General features: G+C 43.7%; 1 protein-coding gene across 1 annotated transcript in view; it reads right to left on the minus strand.

The window, feature by feature from the left end:
- nhsb (Nance-Horan syndrome b (congenital cataracts and dental anomalies)) overlaps window positions 1-15,666 on the minus strand; it is a 47,210-nt gene continuing 31,544 nt past the window's right edge. The window contains exons 2-13 of the mRNA XM_070834090.1: window positions 7,662-7,814; window positions 7,432-7,568; window positions 6,982-7,029; window positions 6,678-6,737; window positions 6,533-6,577; window positions 6,180-6,242; window positions 5,750-5,942; window positions 5,378-5,509; window positions 4,720-4,872; window positions 1,163-4,342; window positions 813-936; window positions 1-622 (exon numbers count right to left, since the gene is read on the minus strand). Coding sequence (XP_070690191.1) covers window positions 1-622; window positions 813-936; window positions 1,163-4,342; window positions 4,720-4,872; window positions 5,378-5,509; window positions 5,750-5,942; window positions 6,180-6,242; window positions 6,533-6,577; window positions 6,678-6,737; window positions 6,982-7,029; window positions 7,432-7,568; window positions 7,662-7,814 — 4,910 coding nt within the window. The remainder of the gene's footprint in view (window positions 623-812; window positions 937-1,162; window positions 4,343-4,719; window positions 4,873-5,377; window positions 5,510-5,749; window positions 5,943-6,179; window positions 6,243-6,532; window positions 6,578-6,677; window positions 6,738-6,981; window positions 7,030-7,431; window positions 7,569-7,661; window positions 7,815-15,666) is intronic.

A 15,666-nucleotide genomic window follows, 5' to 3' on the forward strand; every position in this document is an offset into this window, starting at 1 on the left:
TTAGGATGATCTGTCATCGTGGGGGCTCCCATCTGAGTTCTCCGTCTCCCCTTCGGAAATGACTTGCATGGGGGCTGTGTAGAGGCGGCTGCGTGTACTGTAGCGACTGCTGTTAGCTACAGGGGGGATCCGAGAACGTCCCTGTCGAGATGCAGCTGACATTGGCAGGGTTTTTGGGGTGAAACTCTCAGAGTTGGCCCTGGGGAAAAGGCCCGGTATTTGGATTGGGTCTAGGCCAATGGGGGGCTCTTGTAGTGTGGACGGTGGCTCCTCAGCCATTCTCACCCCTTCCTGAAGGGACTCACCTGGGGTTTTCGGTGTGATGGGGCTCTTCAGAATCTCTGTAGCCGACATGCGATAGCTGGAATCAGACCTGCTACCTTTCTTCAGCAACAGGAGTTTAAATTCCTCGTTCGACGTGCTGGATTTCTTGGCGCTGCGGTAGATTGGCACAGGGGCTCGTTGTGACCCAGCAGCAGTGGCTAAGGTGGCTGGGGTGTTGAGCGGAGGGGCTGGTGGGACCATGACGGTGGTGACAGGGGCCACTGGTGCTGTAGGGCAGAGACGAGACTTCGCGTTCAAGTCTCCTGAATCCTTGCGGCCCAGGACCTTTCTCTTGGATCTGAATGAGGAAATAACAATATAGTCCTAATTAAGATTTATTCCGTGCATGACTACACACGGGGATAGACAAAATAACATAAACACAAATAAAAGATTACTTTGAAGTAGCTGGATCACCACTAAAATCTGGCAACATACAGCACATGCAGTACATAGAGACTGGACAGAGAGTCAAACAATTAGAGCACCTGTGTATCATGGCAAACAGGTCCTCAGTTGTACGGGTCTTGTTGGGTGATGTGATAATAATGTCATCATCCACTTTGGTGTCATCCGTCATAGGGGACAATGAATTATCACTGGGTGTGGAATCTGCAGCACACAACATCCCTATCACATGTCATCTGGTTGTCTGATCATTTAGTATACAAGCTGTAAAATAACTATCCTTTGACTGTTTATGATTAGAGGTTATTACATAATTAACTTTTTAAAACTTTTTTTTTACTTAAATATATAAAAACATGTTTCTGTGTTGTTTTCTGCAATTTTTACAAGATATTTACTTCCTCCAGTTGAATTTAGTTTAAACGCTTACCTTTACTGAAGTAATCCTCTGTGTCAGGAGTGGTGGAGTCATCTTTGCTCTCCTGTGGCTGCTGCTGATGGGCACTTCTGGTAGCACCTGATGTCACTTCCTCTTCTTCGTCCTGCTCTTCATGTCCTCCTTTCCTTGCATCGCTGATTAGGTAAGGATGCGATGTCTCCATTTTGGTACCAGGCACTTTGACTGGACTAGCCCAGGGCCCTGAGTCTAAGTGGGATCCCCCTGCAAACTCATACGCTGGGGGTGGAGGGTGGTCCGATCGCATGCTTCCTCTGGAACATGCAGCCCTTGGTGGCTCTTTCACCGGCTCTTCCTCTTCCTCCTCGTCATCTTCATCATCATCATCATCCTGGGAGAACGAGCGCTCCCCCAACACCCTTAACTCGGGGTGTGCATGAGCTGAGTGTGTGAACCCTCTGAACTCTGTATGTGAGTGGATATGTGTGTGTAGATCCACAGGTGACGGGTGGGGAGCACGCGGCACGGGCCGATGCAAGGGTGAGCTGTCCTCTGAGAGTTCTGATGATGGATCCATCCGGGTCCTGAAGGCCGTCATTGCCCAGAAGGTTCCAGGTCCGTAACGGTCCTGTCTGAGTAGCAGGCTTTCATAGGATGGAGGCCCATCAGGATGGCGGCCAGGGGGAGTTGGTTGCAAGTGCTCAGGGGAGGAGGTGTGGTCATGACCTGGGGGTCTGGGAGGTGGTCTGCGAGGAGGGAGAGGCCTAGTGTTAATAGGTGGTGGAGCCAGATTAGAACTACTAGGAGGACATTTCGGCCTGGTAGCAGTCTCTGCTCCGCTTGCTGTTTCCTGGTCTGTAGTGGTAGCACTATCTGTAGATTGGCTAACAGGATGGAGCTGCACTGAACGAAGAGCAGATGGAGTTATCACCATTAGATTGGGGCTGGGGATTGTTGGAGCAGAGTTTGAACTTGGCGGCGGGTTACTTGATGCGTCAGGGACCAATAACTTTGTTCCAGTGCCTAAAACATTTGTGACTCTGTGTTTGCTATGGTGGAGTGTATGCATATGGTGCGTCCGGTGGGAAAGCGTGTGTCTGACATAACCACCATGAAGAACATTGAGATCAAGTTGAGACGGTGGAGGTGGGAAGTCTGGGTCTCTCTTATAGGCAGAGGAAATGGAAGCTCCATCTCTCGGGAAGTGCTGCAGTGAAGAGAGAGAAGACTTCCTCTCGGGCACTTTGGGCTTTCTCTTGCCAGTTGAGGGAGACAGAGGTCCTGGGAAGAACGCTGCCGAAGATGAGGGCAAGGTTGACGTTGGAGTCTCTGATTGGCTGGAATAGCCACTTGATGGTGAGGCTAGGCCAGCCAGCTTTTCAGGTGACCCAAGTTTGAAGTCTCCAGGTGGGAGAGGTGGACTAGTTGCCCTAGTCTCGGAAGCCTGGGCATGGGCCTGGGCTTGGGTTTCTGTGGAGGAGGAAGAGCTGTCCGGTGACTTGATGCACTCCATGACAGTGGTGCCTGTGGCAGTGCTCGAGTTGGACATGGAGGTGTACTCACCGTTGTTGGACTTCAGCTCAGTGTTGTGAAGCCACAGGTCTGCATAGTCAGATTGCACAGCACCTTCATCCTTAAATGAGTGCGTATCTGCAGAGCTGAAGGACATGGGCTCTACTATGTCGACTGTTTCAGGCAGTCCCATTCCCCAAGTTCCCAAAGGCTCTGCCACTAGACAAGATGTCTGTAGAGGTTCTGGAGCACCTCCAAGCTCTAGCTCCAGTTCCAGCTTCATATCTGTGGAAGACAAGGTATGCTCATGTTCACTAACCGTCTTTGGTTGATCCTGATCTGCCTGTGTGTCCGTTCCAACATCAACACTACCACTGGTCTCCTTCAGCGAGGAGGTCCGTTTGGGTGGTGGAGGTTTGACTTTTGGTTTCCTAAGTGGACGACAGGTCCTCCCCAGGGTCATAGTGCCTGCTCTGAAGTCAGCTGAGGTCTGGGGGTAAACTGCATGGGATAGTGGTGCTGCCACAGTGTTGGATTGGCCACAGTCAGGCCCTGGGTCTGCATAGTTATACGTGTATCCTCTGTAACTCTGATTACACTCTCCAAAATGCACAGAAGAGGAGTAGAAACCCTCTGTATCAGATGGGTAATGAGAGCCAGGCTCCTTTTCACTGTTGCTGGTCTTGTTGTCACTGAAACAGGTTTGGTCTTCTAGACCTTGTTTGGAGCTGTACTGGACCAAGCCATGGCTCTGGCTCAGGTTTTGGGTCTGGTCAGGGTCATGGTCGGGATCAGTCTGGTCTTGGTCTGGAGGGTATGTCCACTCCCCCTCACTGGCTGTACTGACCCCTGCATCATCCAGCTGGTCTGTGGCTGAGGATGTGAACGAGCTTGATCTGTGGCCCTGGCCCTGGGGTCTGAGGTCAGAGTGGTATGAGGGATCCAAGGAAAATCCCTCATCAATGGCATTGGGCACAGTGTTGAGTGACAGCTCTGAGTCGCAGTGGGATGAGCCTGTCAGTGGTGGAGAAGAGGGTGGAGGGATGGTTTCAGATGTCTGAGAGGGGCAGGTGGAGCTGGAACCACTCCAGTTCCCACTCGATGACTGGTGGTCCTCCTTGTGGTCCACATGGCTGCCGAGGACTCCTGTTGTAGACACAGAGTGAATAGGGCTGCTGAAAGTATCTGAACTCGATGAGATTTCACAGCTGCCCATGTCAGCCTTGCGGGGCAAGCGTGAGCGCCCCCTCTCCATCCAGCTATGCTCTGGACTCCCTCCTCCTCCACCCCCCCTTTCTCTTTCCCCGGATCGCTGCAACCTTTTTAGGCTTCCGAGTTGCAGTGGCTCAGGTGCTGCCTGGTCATCTGTACTCTCTTCTTCATCCTTCATCATCATCATCTTCATTCTTGGACTAGGGCCGGGTGGGATAAAGTCTTCTGCTTCATATGGCGACAACTCCTCGTCTTCGTCATCGTCATCATAATTGTCATCATCATCTTCGTCACTGTCCATTAGACGTCCACCCTCTCGCGGTAGGCTTCGAGAGCGCAAGCGTCCTCCGTGGGCTGCAGCACTGGTGTATGTCGAATCTGATTGGTCACCCAGGGAAGAAATGTTGCCTGTTGAATGGGACAGAGAGGCAGGGATTCCCTGATGGCCACGTTGAGCTCTGATGCGCCTTCTGGAGGGAGCACCTGTACCTGAAGAGGAAAAGACAGAAGAGGGAGTGGAACAGAGGGAGGCATTTTTTAATTCACATGGATGTCGACCATATGGACTATACCTAGTTTACCATAAATAAGTAATTTGAATTGCAGTTTGATGGATCTAATTTGAAGATAAAAGTATTTTTTGATCCCTTCAAATTGTTTTTTCTGTTCAAATTTAACAATGGCCAGCTATCTGAGAATGAGTAGATGCAAACAATAACTGCAACGTCAAACATTGTGTAATTCAGTTAATAGCAGAGATTACTTAAGTAAACTCCTCAACCTACTCCATACTACAAATATGCCTGAAAGACTAAAAGGAACTGCAGTATAGAAGGAAATGTACTTGTGCATTCTCAGAAACGTACATGCTATCAGGAAATCATCCGTCTGGCAGCCTGAATCACGAGTGTGATGGAGGCGACCACTGATTGAGAGGTCTTCCTGACAAAGAGAGAGTTGGTGGGGGTTGGCATGGACGATCACTGTGCGCTCTCTTGCTACAGGTGATTCATCAGAGTCTGAATGCAAAGAGACAAAGCATGTTAAGTGAAATACAACAGAACAACAGGGCTTAAAATACATTTTTTTTTCCATTACATAATCTTACTGGCAGTTATTGCCTGAGGTAATGGTAATGTTTTACACACTTACTTACACTTTACTGCCAAAAATTGGTACATCCCTGATTAATGATAATATTATCATATTATTTGATTATGATTATGATCATATTATTTGGATGCAAAAACAAAGCTAAAAGCATGTGAAATGCACATGAAAATTGTCCACAGCCCAGTACTAGTAGCTTACTAGTTCAGTTTGGTTAACAATTCTAAAAGACTGCCTAGTATTTAGTCTACATGTGATTGTTGCTGCTCATTTAGCTTGCCCTCTTTGCTGTAAAAAATAAAAATAGTAATGTAACCATTTGCAATTTGCCAAATCTACAAAACTGAGACCCCCAACAGCATAGCAAACCTAAATTTTTCACCAGTGAGAAGTGTGTTTATAACACCAACAAACCCATGTCGTGTTGTACTCTTTTGGGTATTCCTGTGATAGTTTTCCTCCTCCTCAGCTTCCTTCTCCTCTGAAGAACTGACTGGGAATGGACGAGAGAGCAACGTGCGCTAGCTTCCCTGTCAAACCCAACTCCTGCAATGACAACACAGAAGCCATAAGCCATGTTAAAAGCTCAAGTGTAATACACACACACACACATATATATATATATATATATATATATATGTATATATATTTGTGTGTGTGTGTGTGTGTGTGTGTGTGTGAATACAATAGTAGTAGCACTTTTGCGTCACAATAAGAAGATTTCTGGGTTGAGCCTCACTAGGACCTGCCTTGATTTGAATTTTTCTATTTTTCTCTTTATCCTACCTGTGACATTGATGGGGATGATGCAGGAGGAGATGTCTAGAGAGTCGGCATTGCTCTTCTGATCTGAGGGTGGCTGGTTTTCCTTGGACCAGTTTGTCTGTTTGTCCTTGGTCAAGGGGGCATTAGGGGCTGAGGCCTTGGCTCTGTGGCCTCCCAGGACCTCACCGCCTTCACCTTCTGCTGTCGAGGTAGCCTGGGAGAAATAGACAGACAGCAGCAACATTATATACATGGTAGGTGCTGATACAACCCTATAATTTTAATACATAACTTACTTTGCTGGAGAGACCAAAAGAGATCATTTACAATGGCAGTGTTTAGCACAAAGCAGCCACGTTTTCTAGCATCAATAGATATGTAATGGCAAAAACAATACAACAAATGCCATTCAACGGTAAATAGAAAGTGAAAACGACACGATGCTTGATACCTTTCTACTCCATGGAATGAAGATGCAACCTTCAATAGGGTGAAGTGAGTAAAAGCACTCAAACTATGAACACAAAATACGAAAAAAGAAAAACAAAAGAACAGATGACATGACATGAGTAAACCAAAATATTACATAATTTTAAATAAAAAGTCTAAAGAAAAGATGATAGATGAATGAGACAGTCTGTGTATTCTTTCATTTTCCAGTTTCCTCTCTCTAAAGGTCTTACAAAATCTCTGCTGTGGCTATTTCTCATTTTATATATTAAAATTATTACGGAAAATCCGGAAAAAAGAGTTAAAATGTGGCCGTAGAAGTCTGGTGGTGATATTAGTCTGTGCTCTTCTTACCTTTCTTTGGATCGTCTGAATATCTGCTTCTCTCCCTGGCCTCTCCTGTGGCAGGAGGAAAACATGCATACAATTATTGCTGTGTGCTCAAACACAGATAAAATTGGTGACGTTTTTTACTAAATAAATTAGAGACTATTTTTACATTGAATTTTCTTACTTTTTTCTGTATTGTCTGGATCTCTGTTTCTCTCACTGCCCTCTCCTTCAAGAGATTCAGGAGGAAAGAAATGAATGTAAAGTCGGTGTGATAAAATAGACTAGTTCTAAACTCAACATACTTATATACTGTATATGTACAGGTAGCAATCCAACCACAATCTAATGTAGTACTGTAGTGCATTGTCACACAAGACCTCAGTAACTACACACAGGTGGAAATAACACTAATTTTAACATGTTGAGTAGATGTGAAAGAGCATAAAGACACAGATGAGTTTCTGTTTTACCTTTCTAGGTTGATAGTCCAGCTCTCGCTCCCTCTCTGCTCTCTCTTGCTGCATGGCAACATCAGAATGAGAAACTGTGTCAGTTTATTGTAACACATATTTATTAAGAACCACAGGTGTCTAAAAGCACATATCTGATGTTCTTCTGAATGTGTCTTTAATGTCTCTCTCACTATGCCATACCTTACTCAAAATGTACAAGGCCAGATGTTCAATGATAACTGTGCTTAAAGTTCATTTTGTTTACATGTTTGCTATTTTTGCAACTGTGCTATATTGCTGACACTGGTCACATAAGCTCATAATTTATTTGCCTACAAATCAGAACAATCACATAATATAGTCTTACTTTCCACCATTTAAAGTAAATGATTTGTGGATAACTGCCCCCAGATTGGTTGATTTTGAGACATGTCATCTTTTCACGTGTGCACAGTGCGCTGTCCTTACCGCTCGTGCGAGGCGACTCCGCTGCTGCCGGCGGATGGAGTGTGGTGAGGGGAAGGTGGGCATGGGGGGCGCCACAGAGATAGAGATGGTCACCCTGTTTCTCTCCCGACTCGTGGAGCGGTGGCGCTGCTGTTCGTCTGTGAGACCCGAATATGCACATGAAAATTCACTACCCATGTAATTTGTACACAGTGTGATACAGCTGTGCAGGCTGGATCAGCTTCTCTTACCTCGGTGCAGGGCTCTGAGACTGAGCTGAGCGTTTCTGTGCAGCTCCTCCAGACATGGCGGTCGGGTACAGGGATGAAACACGTTGTGTTGCTGGTGCCATGGTGCCTGATAGTGAAGCGACAGCTTGCTCTCTATATCCAGGTTTGACACCGCTAAGATGAGAGAGGAGAGAGACAGAACATGTTAAACGGAATCACTATGATGATTCTGGGATAACAGAGCTGAACCTGAGCTAGGCCCCAGCTGATTCTACCAGCTCTCTTTATGTCCTACATCTAGTCCATTACCCTAAAGAGCTCATTGAGTGCAGAGTCCACTGCAGACTACAACTGTAAACTAAAAGTTTGCCTACAGCCCCAATAACCAACCAGTATTTCTGTATTGGAACGCTACCTGTCGCCAGGTAGGCTGACTGTCAGTTTGACATGTTTATTTAGGAATGTGCAGAGTATGATTACATTTTCAAATAAAATACTAAAGATCTTAAAACAACATTTTGACATGGAACCCCTCTATAAGACGGGTCCTCCACTTTCGGCAATGATACAGGATTCACCTTATTAGTTAAGATTGTCCTTTAATGATGCAAATTCTCAAACCAAACAGCAGCTAATCAAATAAATCCTTTGTATGTCACAAACACCGACTGACTTTTAAACGGAGGGGGGTTGCAGTCGCATGCATTTCCCAGTCGGTAATCCAACATAAGTGGCTTTAAGTCAAGTTTCTTGCAATAAGGCATTTCTTTGCAGACATTAGTGGCTCAGCGCTACTCTCTCCTGTTCCACCAGCATTAGAGAAAAAACAGCAGTAAGAGACACTGCAATAAGCTGAGATCCAGGCCAGGCTTTGCAGTTTACCACCTACAGGCAGAGGCCTCATAAAACCAGTCAACACATGAAAATACACAAAACAAAGGAAAATAAGGAAAATATTATTATAAGCTGTTACATATAAACTATCAAGAGAGTTTGATGGAAGACATATTACAATTCTCTGTCAATATTGTCCAATAAAACACTAGACAAGGCCATGTTATGCCAGCAGGTGGCAGCTAAACACACGCCACCACTGCAGCTCTGCATATACTTGGGGACCACTGCACATTTCTCACAGTCTGCTGTGTTTATTGCCACCACAATTTATTATTAGCACAAAACACCGTCATGAATGATGTACAACTGAGAATCTCTGACTTTCATTTCCAAAGATTAAAACGCTTGATTTACAGGCGAGGAGAAAGAGAGAGACTGTGATTATCCACGTCTCTTATCTGCTTTCAGAGCCCCTTTTATTATAAATCCTGTTTCCCCTCTTTTAACTCCGAATTCAAAATGCAATTGTGTCCTTGAAAGCCACACTGTACATCAGTAGCCAGGCAACCTTTCATTGCTCATCAAGGTTCGTATTTGCCTGCAATTAAATCAGCGAGCTCACATCAGCAGCATTCTGCTGATTTAAACTACAAGGTTAAAGAATCGCAGCAGGACAGCTTATTCACACTAAATAAACAATTACACAGCTTTCTGCCCTAAAGACTGCCACATGCAGATAAAGTTATTTTCTTATTTTGAATAGCACACCTTGTACGTTAAACATTCATGAAGGTAATAGTTATAAAATACAACAAAAATACTCTGCGGCTGTGCAAACCCACTTGAATTTTACCATAATGGCTTTGGGCATTATTTTTACTCTCTCTGAAGGCTGAAATGATGGGATGTATAAGGGACTTCTGCGAGATTCCCATGTTAGTTGCATAGAGCTAGTCTGCTCATTAAACTGACATATCTGCAAAATCTGCAAAAAACATGCCTTGAATACTTTGTTACTCCCGGTTGTGAGTGGTAATTACCATCGATAAGAGTGAAAAAAGATGGACAGTGAAGTAGAATATTGGAACAAGGCTGGAACAAAGATGTTTCTTTGAAAACAGTCTGTAGAAGGTGCTGACCTAGTTGTTGTGACACAGTTAAATTAGCGATTTTGCCAGCCCACTTGTTTCCCTGATCTTTCTTTCTTCTCTTCCTTCTTCCTCGTCTTTGATACTTTTTCTTGTGATCCTGCTATGAAGGTATCTTCTCATCATAATTGTCAAACTGTAGTGCTAAAATTGTTACTCAGCTAAAATGCTCCCACCTTCTTTAATCTGCGTGTCATCAAAAAACTTGCACAAAGATTTTTTTTATTTAAAGATCCCCACTAGACATTTTTAGACATAGACTTAAAAACACCCTGTTTTGAATGATAGATGTGTGTCTGACTTTTTCCACCAATAAAATCACATCTACTCCTTCTCCCACATTGTAAAATCCAGTGAAAATATGTGAATATGAAAACATTGTTCATTTCAACCGTGGGACACAAAATGTCTCGCAGCAGTGTATGTGTGTTGGAGGTTCCATTTTTCCACATCACACTTGTTAAATTTGAAAACCGAACCACCACTTGTAAGAGTCGTGCTTGTGTGAGTTGTAAACTCAGATTTAAGGCGAGCGCTGAGAAACCTTCATTCAGCAGATGAACGTTAAAGCAGCCTTCTGACTCTCTGCACATAAATCATTCTGCACAGGGAGGCTCAAACATCCAAGCGATGTAGCAATAAGCGAAGCAAAATTTGGGGACTGCATGGCTAACAAAACACCAGCAAAGTTCCATTAGATGTAGCTTTATAATCAATTGCCAGGCTGCCACGACAACTTCACCAAACAAACCTGTAAAAAATAGTATTTAACATCAGATTGGTCCACACAGACTGCATCAGTATTCCCTCTTGACCACTCCGTCCACTACCTCGCCAACCTTCCCTCTGGCGGTAACACACGTAGCCCTAAAAAGGCTCAGTAAAACATGAACTATGCAGTGCTGGATTCAAAGTTAATCATCATATCCCAGGAAATCCTCCAGGAGCACAAAAAAATTCCCAAAAATAAATTATTAGTAGCATTTGAGTTTCATCTCGCTTTTTCCTACCTGCATTGTCCTGCTCTTGCCTTGCTCTTGCTGTCCTGAACCTCCTCTTCCTCATCTGCATTCGACTATGATGAAGCTTATGCTGGTAGTTACCCATTGCTAACATCCAGGACCAGTCAAGACATGGCTGAGCACAAATCATCTAATGCACATTCTGTCCGTCTCTCTCTCTCTCTCTTTCCCTCTCTGTCTTTTACCGATTATCGCTTTCCTTCTTACTGTATTCCTCCATCTCTGCTTCCCCTCATCCTGAAATCTGCAGGTGCAGTGTCAGCAACTTGCAGTGTCATCATCAGGACTTGCATGCCAACAGCACCCAGAGAGGAGAGGAGAGGAGAGGAAAGGAGGCACAGTAAAAAAAAAAAAAAAAAGGTAGGAAACACTACATAATAAAGAAATGCAATGCAATACATAAAAAAGAGTAATGCAGCAATTTACAGGGTCCAAACCCTCTAAAAACAGTGGTTCAAAGATTACATAGAATACACAAAATGTTTGATGTTGATCTTATACGAGAGAAACACTAATCAGAGTTTTTAGATTCACATCAACAATTGATGGCTACACAGGGAATGATAGACTTCTGTCTCTATCTTAAATAAAACGTTTGTTTCAATGTTTAAAACGGTCAGACAAAAAAGACAAATAGAGAGACATCAATAGAATTTCTGAAAGATATGAATGAGAGGAGAGATGACCAATGATGGATGGATGGATGGATGGATGGATGAAGGAAATTTGATTAGATATCAACAAGCTAGATGCTATGTCGTAGTGCCCTCTGTGTATCATCACTTTGAAGTTTAAAGGCAGATACTTGTGGAGGTGTCCAAAGGCTCCACTATACTCCAACCGAACTGTTTGTCAAACCGTGTTTGAAACTCCACCAAGACATTGGAATTTTGGGGTGGGGGGATGACTTTTCTCTCAAGCTCTTTTTTTCATTCTTTACACAACTATTTCTGCCACTTTTCATGAACAACTGAATGAAACACCACGTGCGTCCACAAGAAGAGACTGTCTGAATATGAAGTTGTTCCCATATTTAAAGTATTTGCACATCTTGATCCCCTCTATGATGACCAGCTTTTCACTCCTGCCTAATTAAACATTTTTTTGCCTTTTCACTACATGTTGTACCAACTAGGTCTTTTCAAGTATAGTCTGAGTTTAAGGGCGGGAAAGTATGTTCAGACTGTCATGGAGTCACACTACTCAGTCTACTTGGGAAAGCCTTTGCCTGAGAAGAATAGAATCCAGAAGATTATCAAACCAGGCCAGGGGCTCAAAACTAGCTCAGGCAGGTATAAACTTGGTCCTACCGTGCCAGGATGTAACCTAATGAGCTGACAGCTGGAATCAGCCTGACTCAGCTGACTATCTGAGGAAAAGCAACTCCAAGGACTGACTAACTGCTGCTTTTTTACACAAAGAGATGCCAGTGGACGTGGTGTGGACACCTGGTAAGGATGTCCCTCCTTCCCCGTTGCAGGTGTTTAATGCATTCCCAACTGGCAGGCAGCACCAGAATCGGCAGTAGGAGTGCTTGGGGATGCCCCAAAGGTCCACTATGGAAAAGGACATTTAGGCTGCTCTGTTCGCTCTTGACTTGAAAAGCAAGGGATAGATGGACAGACAGATAAATCAATGGATGGATGGAGTCACTGTCAGCAGGGAGTTTCAAGAAGATTTACCATTAGCCTTTATGAGCTGCAGAATTTTTGTCAGTTAATGTCAATGAGCCTGAGCCTGGATACACAAGTTTAAAAAATTCACTAGCAACATATCATTTAATAGGAAAATAACATGCAACCAAATCTTTTCCAACAAATGAGCGTCAATAAACTTTGACCAAGACAACACATCAAAGCTGACTGTGATCAGGCAGTCATCAGGAGTGTGCTTAGCACTGTAAAATCAGGACAGCTTGATTAAATGACATTTTATGTGGTGTAATGTCAGTCGAGCCATCACAAGTAACAACTGTCAATGTCAATGCAGAGGTTTTAAGCGTGTGATGTATAGGTGGCGGGTTATTGGCTAAAATGTAAAAGGATTTTTATGGCGCCACTTCAGCTTCATCTGGCTAATGGGTTTGATTTTTATTACCTGAATAGTGGATGTTTTTATTAACATATCCGGGAGGTTTAGCTGATGTCGGCCTTATGGTATGAAATCCACAAACTTTTAGGGAAGAAGGAAAAAGTGTATATGTATGTATATCTATATATACATTTAAAAAGTATGAGGGTCGGTAGCAGACCACAGCAAGCCAGTGAACAGCTTCGTCTCCTCTGTTATACACAGAGGACACACTATAGTGTAAAAAAGAGCCGTGCCAACAAGCATCACAACCAGGCACAATCATCCATGACATTTGCAATGAGAACATTGACTCCCCACATGTCGCTGCTCTAATATTGCTCTTTCCCTTTCTGGTTCAGCTATATGATTTTGTAACCCTCTATCTGGTCCAGATGTGAGTGAATGTAAGTCATTAGTGGGGAATGTATTAGGGTGTATCTGGGTCAGGCAGCACACTCCCTATGGCAGTAGCTGCAGAATCTTGTCATAGTAGACAGCTGTTATATAAGAAACACTAGCTGGCCAGTTCTGCAGAGGAAAACTGTGCACTGTCCGTGGGCTCAGCAGTCACACCACACACCACTTATTCCATCAACAGTAGTAAAATAATTTTTTTATAGTGATATCAGTAGTTTGTTTTAGCCACAGTGTTCAAACTGTTGCTGCTTTTGTGGGAACATCGCTGAATAATTTTCAAGAATAACAGTTTTACATTAACTCCCTACAGGCGGCGCATACACAGTGGAATACAACTGCTGACAAAATACATAATAATCAAGTAAGCATCCTCTTGCATTTTTTGCAACACAATTTACCCCCTAAACAACTAGCTTTAAGTCAAAATGTCAAAATGATCTGTCTCCACAACGTCAGATAACCTTGTTAACTCCTCATTAAAGCTATATGATTGTGATAGATCTGCAACTACAAATTCTTTTCAAGATCAATTCATCTACAGAATGTTTCCTCAATTAATTGATGTTTGGTCAATAAAATGGAACAAAATAGTGATGAATGCAGATCACAAATTTCCCAAAACACAAGAGGATGTCTTCCAATGTCTATTTCTGGCAGACCAACAGTCCGATTAGTTATCAGCATTGTTGCTGATTAATTTCCTGTCCATAAGCTTATCATTTAATTGACTAATAATTGCAGTTCTAGATGCTTATGCAGTAAAATTAAATATTCAAAGTATGAGTGAGTTTTTCTTTTTTTAAGGATGCACCGTCCCATCAAATGAAAATATTCTACATGACTTATGCCTCATTTTCTACAAACTGTTCTAAAATTCAGCCTGGCATAGTTCATGTTTCTAGTTTATGTTCTTTTCACCAGTTTAAGTCATATCAAAACAACTTTGTGCACACAACTCTGTAGTGTGCACATACAGTAACTTAACAATGATTAACTAGCTAAAATAGCATCTTAAAAATGCATAAACATATATTGACTGTTGTGAGTATGTCTGACAGACTAATTTTTTTTATAACGCTGCCAAAGTGTAACATCATCACAACGACACTACAGTCACATCCCTGTCTTCATTAGAAGTAATTTAACAGTATAAACAACGAGGACAGGAACTGAACAGGCAATAACACACTGATGTCGCAGACAGTACCTTTGGATCGCACAGGGACACAGCCTAGGCCGAGACAAGCCAAAGCCATGGTCAGCAGCTGTCTACTCTCCCCTCTTCTTCTCCTCTTTTTTGTTTTTCTCTGTCGCTCCTCCCTTTCTTCTCTAGACTCCTTGTCATCTGTCTCCCAATAACACCACCTTACACACTCCTGCAGACCTTTCTAAAACATTCCTGTGCGAGCCCAACATCCAGACTAGCAACATCTGCAGACACAGACCCTCCCCCTCCACCTCCTCACCCACCCACCTGCTGTCCCTGCTCTCTCCTCCCTTCAGCTGACCCAACATACCACTAAAAGGGAATATTTCTTTTTTTAGTTTTTTTTGTCCACATGATGTGTGGAAGTTTCACTTTGGTCTCTCCGAGAGCTGCATCGCACTCGCAAGGAATGACCTATGCACCATCACAAACTCGGACACTATTCTGTCCCGTCTCTGTTGTCTCTACGAGTCACCCCCGTCTGCCAGTGTCAAATGGTAGAATCCTGCCTGGGCATGGCCTGTCCCTGACCGTAATCTCTTTATGATGCAGTAATATGTGAAAGGAGGGGGGCGCACAGCCACAAAGTATTAATGTATTAATCCACCACATGCTGGGAATATGTATCACGTGTTCAATCCCTCTATTGCTGCCACCAAGAGTGATGATCTAAGGGTGTGTGTGTGTGTTTGTGTGCGTGTGTGAGAACACCTGACTTTGTATTGGTGTAAAAGCATTCTATAGTCAAATAATTGCTGAAAGTTAAAATTGTGAGGCAGAAATGAACAAATGAACTTTCTGGGCCATAATTTGAAAAGCTGAAAACACATTATTCTGAAAATTATTCAGTGTCCTGATCAAGGAAACTTCGTCTTTGTCTATGCTGGATATGAGTAGTCAACATCCCCATGTGGTTGCAAAATAAACAGCATTACACACACACGCACACACACACACACACACCCACACACAAACAGAGACAGAGACAGAGAGAGTGTACGAGCACCCTGCCCGGTAATCTGCTGTAATCTGGAGCTCTGGCAGTTCACTGATTTTGGAGTAGAGCTGGCGGAGCTGGCAGTCTGCTCAAGGAGCTTTCAGCCTCCCGCCGTGGCCGGGAACGACACGGACACACCAAAAATATCCGCACACACACGCAGACCCACCACGTGTCCTCGCGCTCCTCACTGCAGTGGTCAACATCAGCACAAACAGAGGAGGAGAACATGGTTGTGAATATTAAATGTACGGATGTTCCTTGTGGCTTGCCTCAGTTATTTACAGCAATTTCACTAAAGAGGACTGCTGGGAGGTCTTTAATA

The sequence above is a fragment of the Pempheris klunzingeri genome, chromosome 1 (assembly GCF_042242105.1).
Source record: "Pempheris klunzingeri isolate RE-2024b chromosome 1, fPemKlu1.hap1, whole genome shotgun sequence".
In the NCBI taxonomy this organism is placed as follows: domain Eukaryota; kingdom Metazoa; phylum Chordata; class Actinopteri; order Acropomatiformes; family Pempheridae; genus Pempheris; species Pempheris klunzingeri.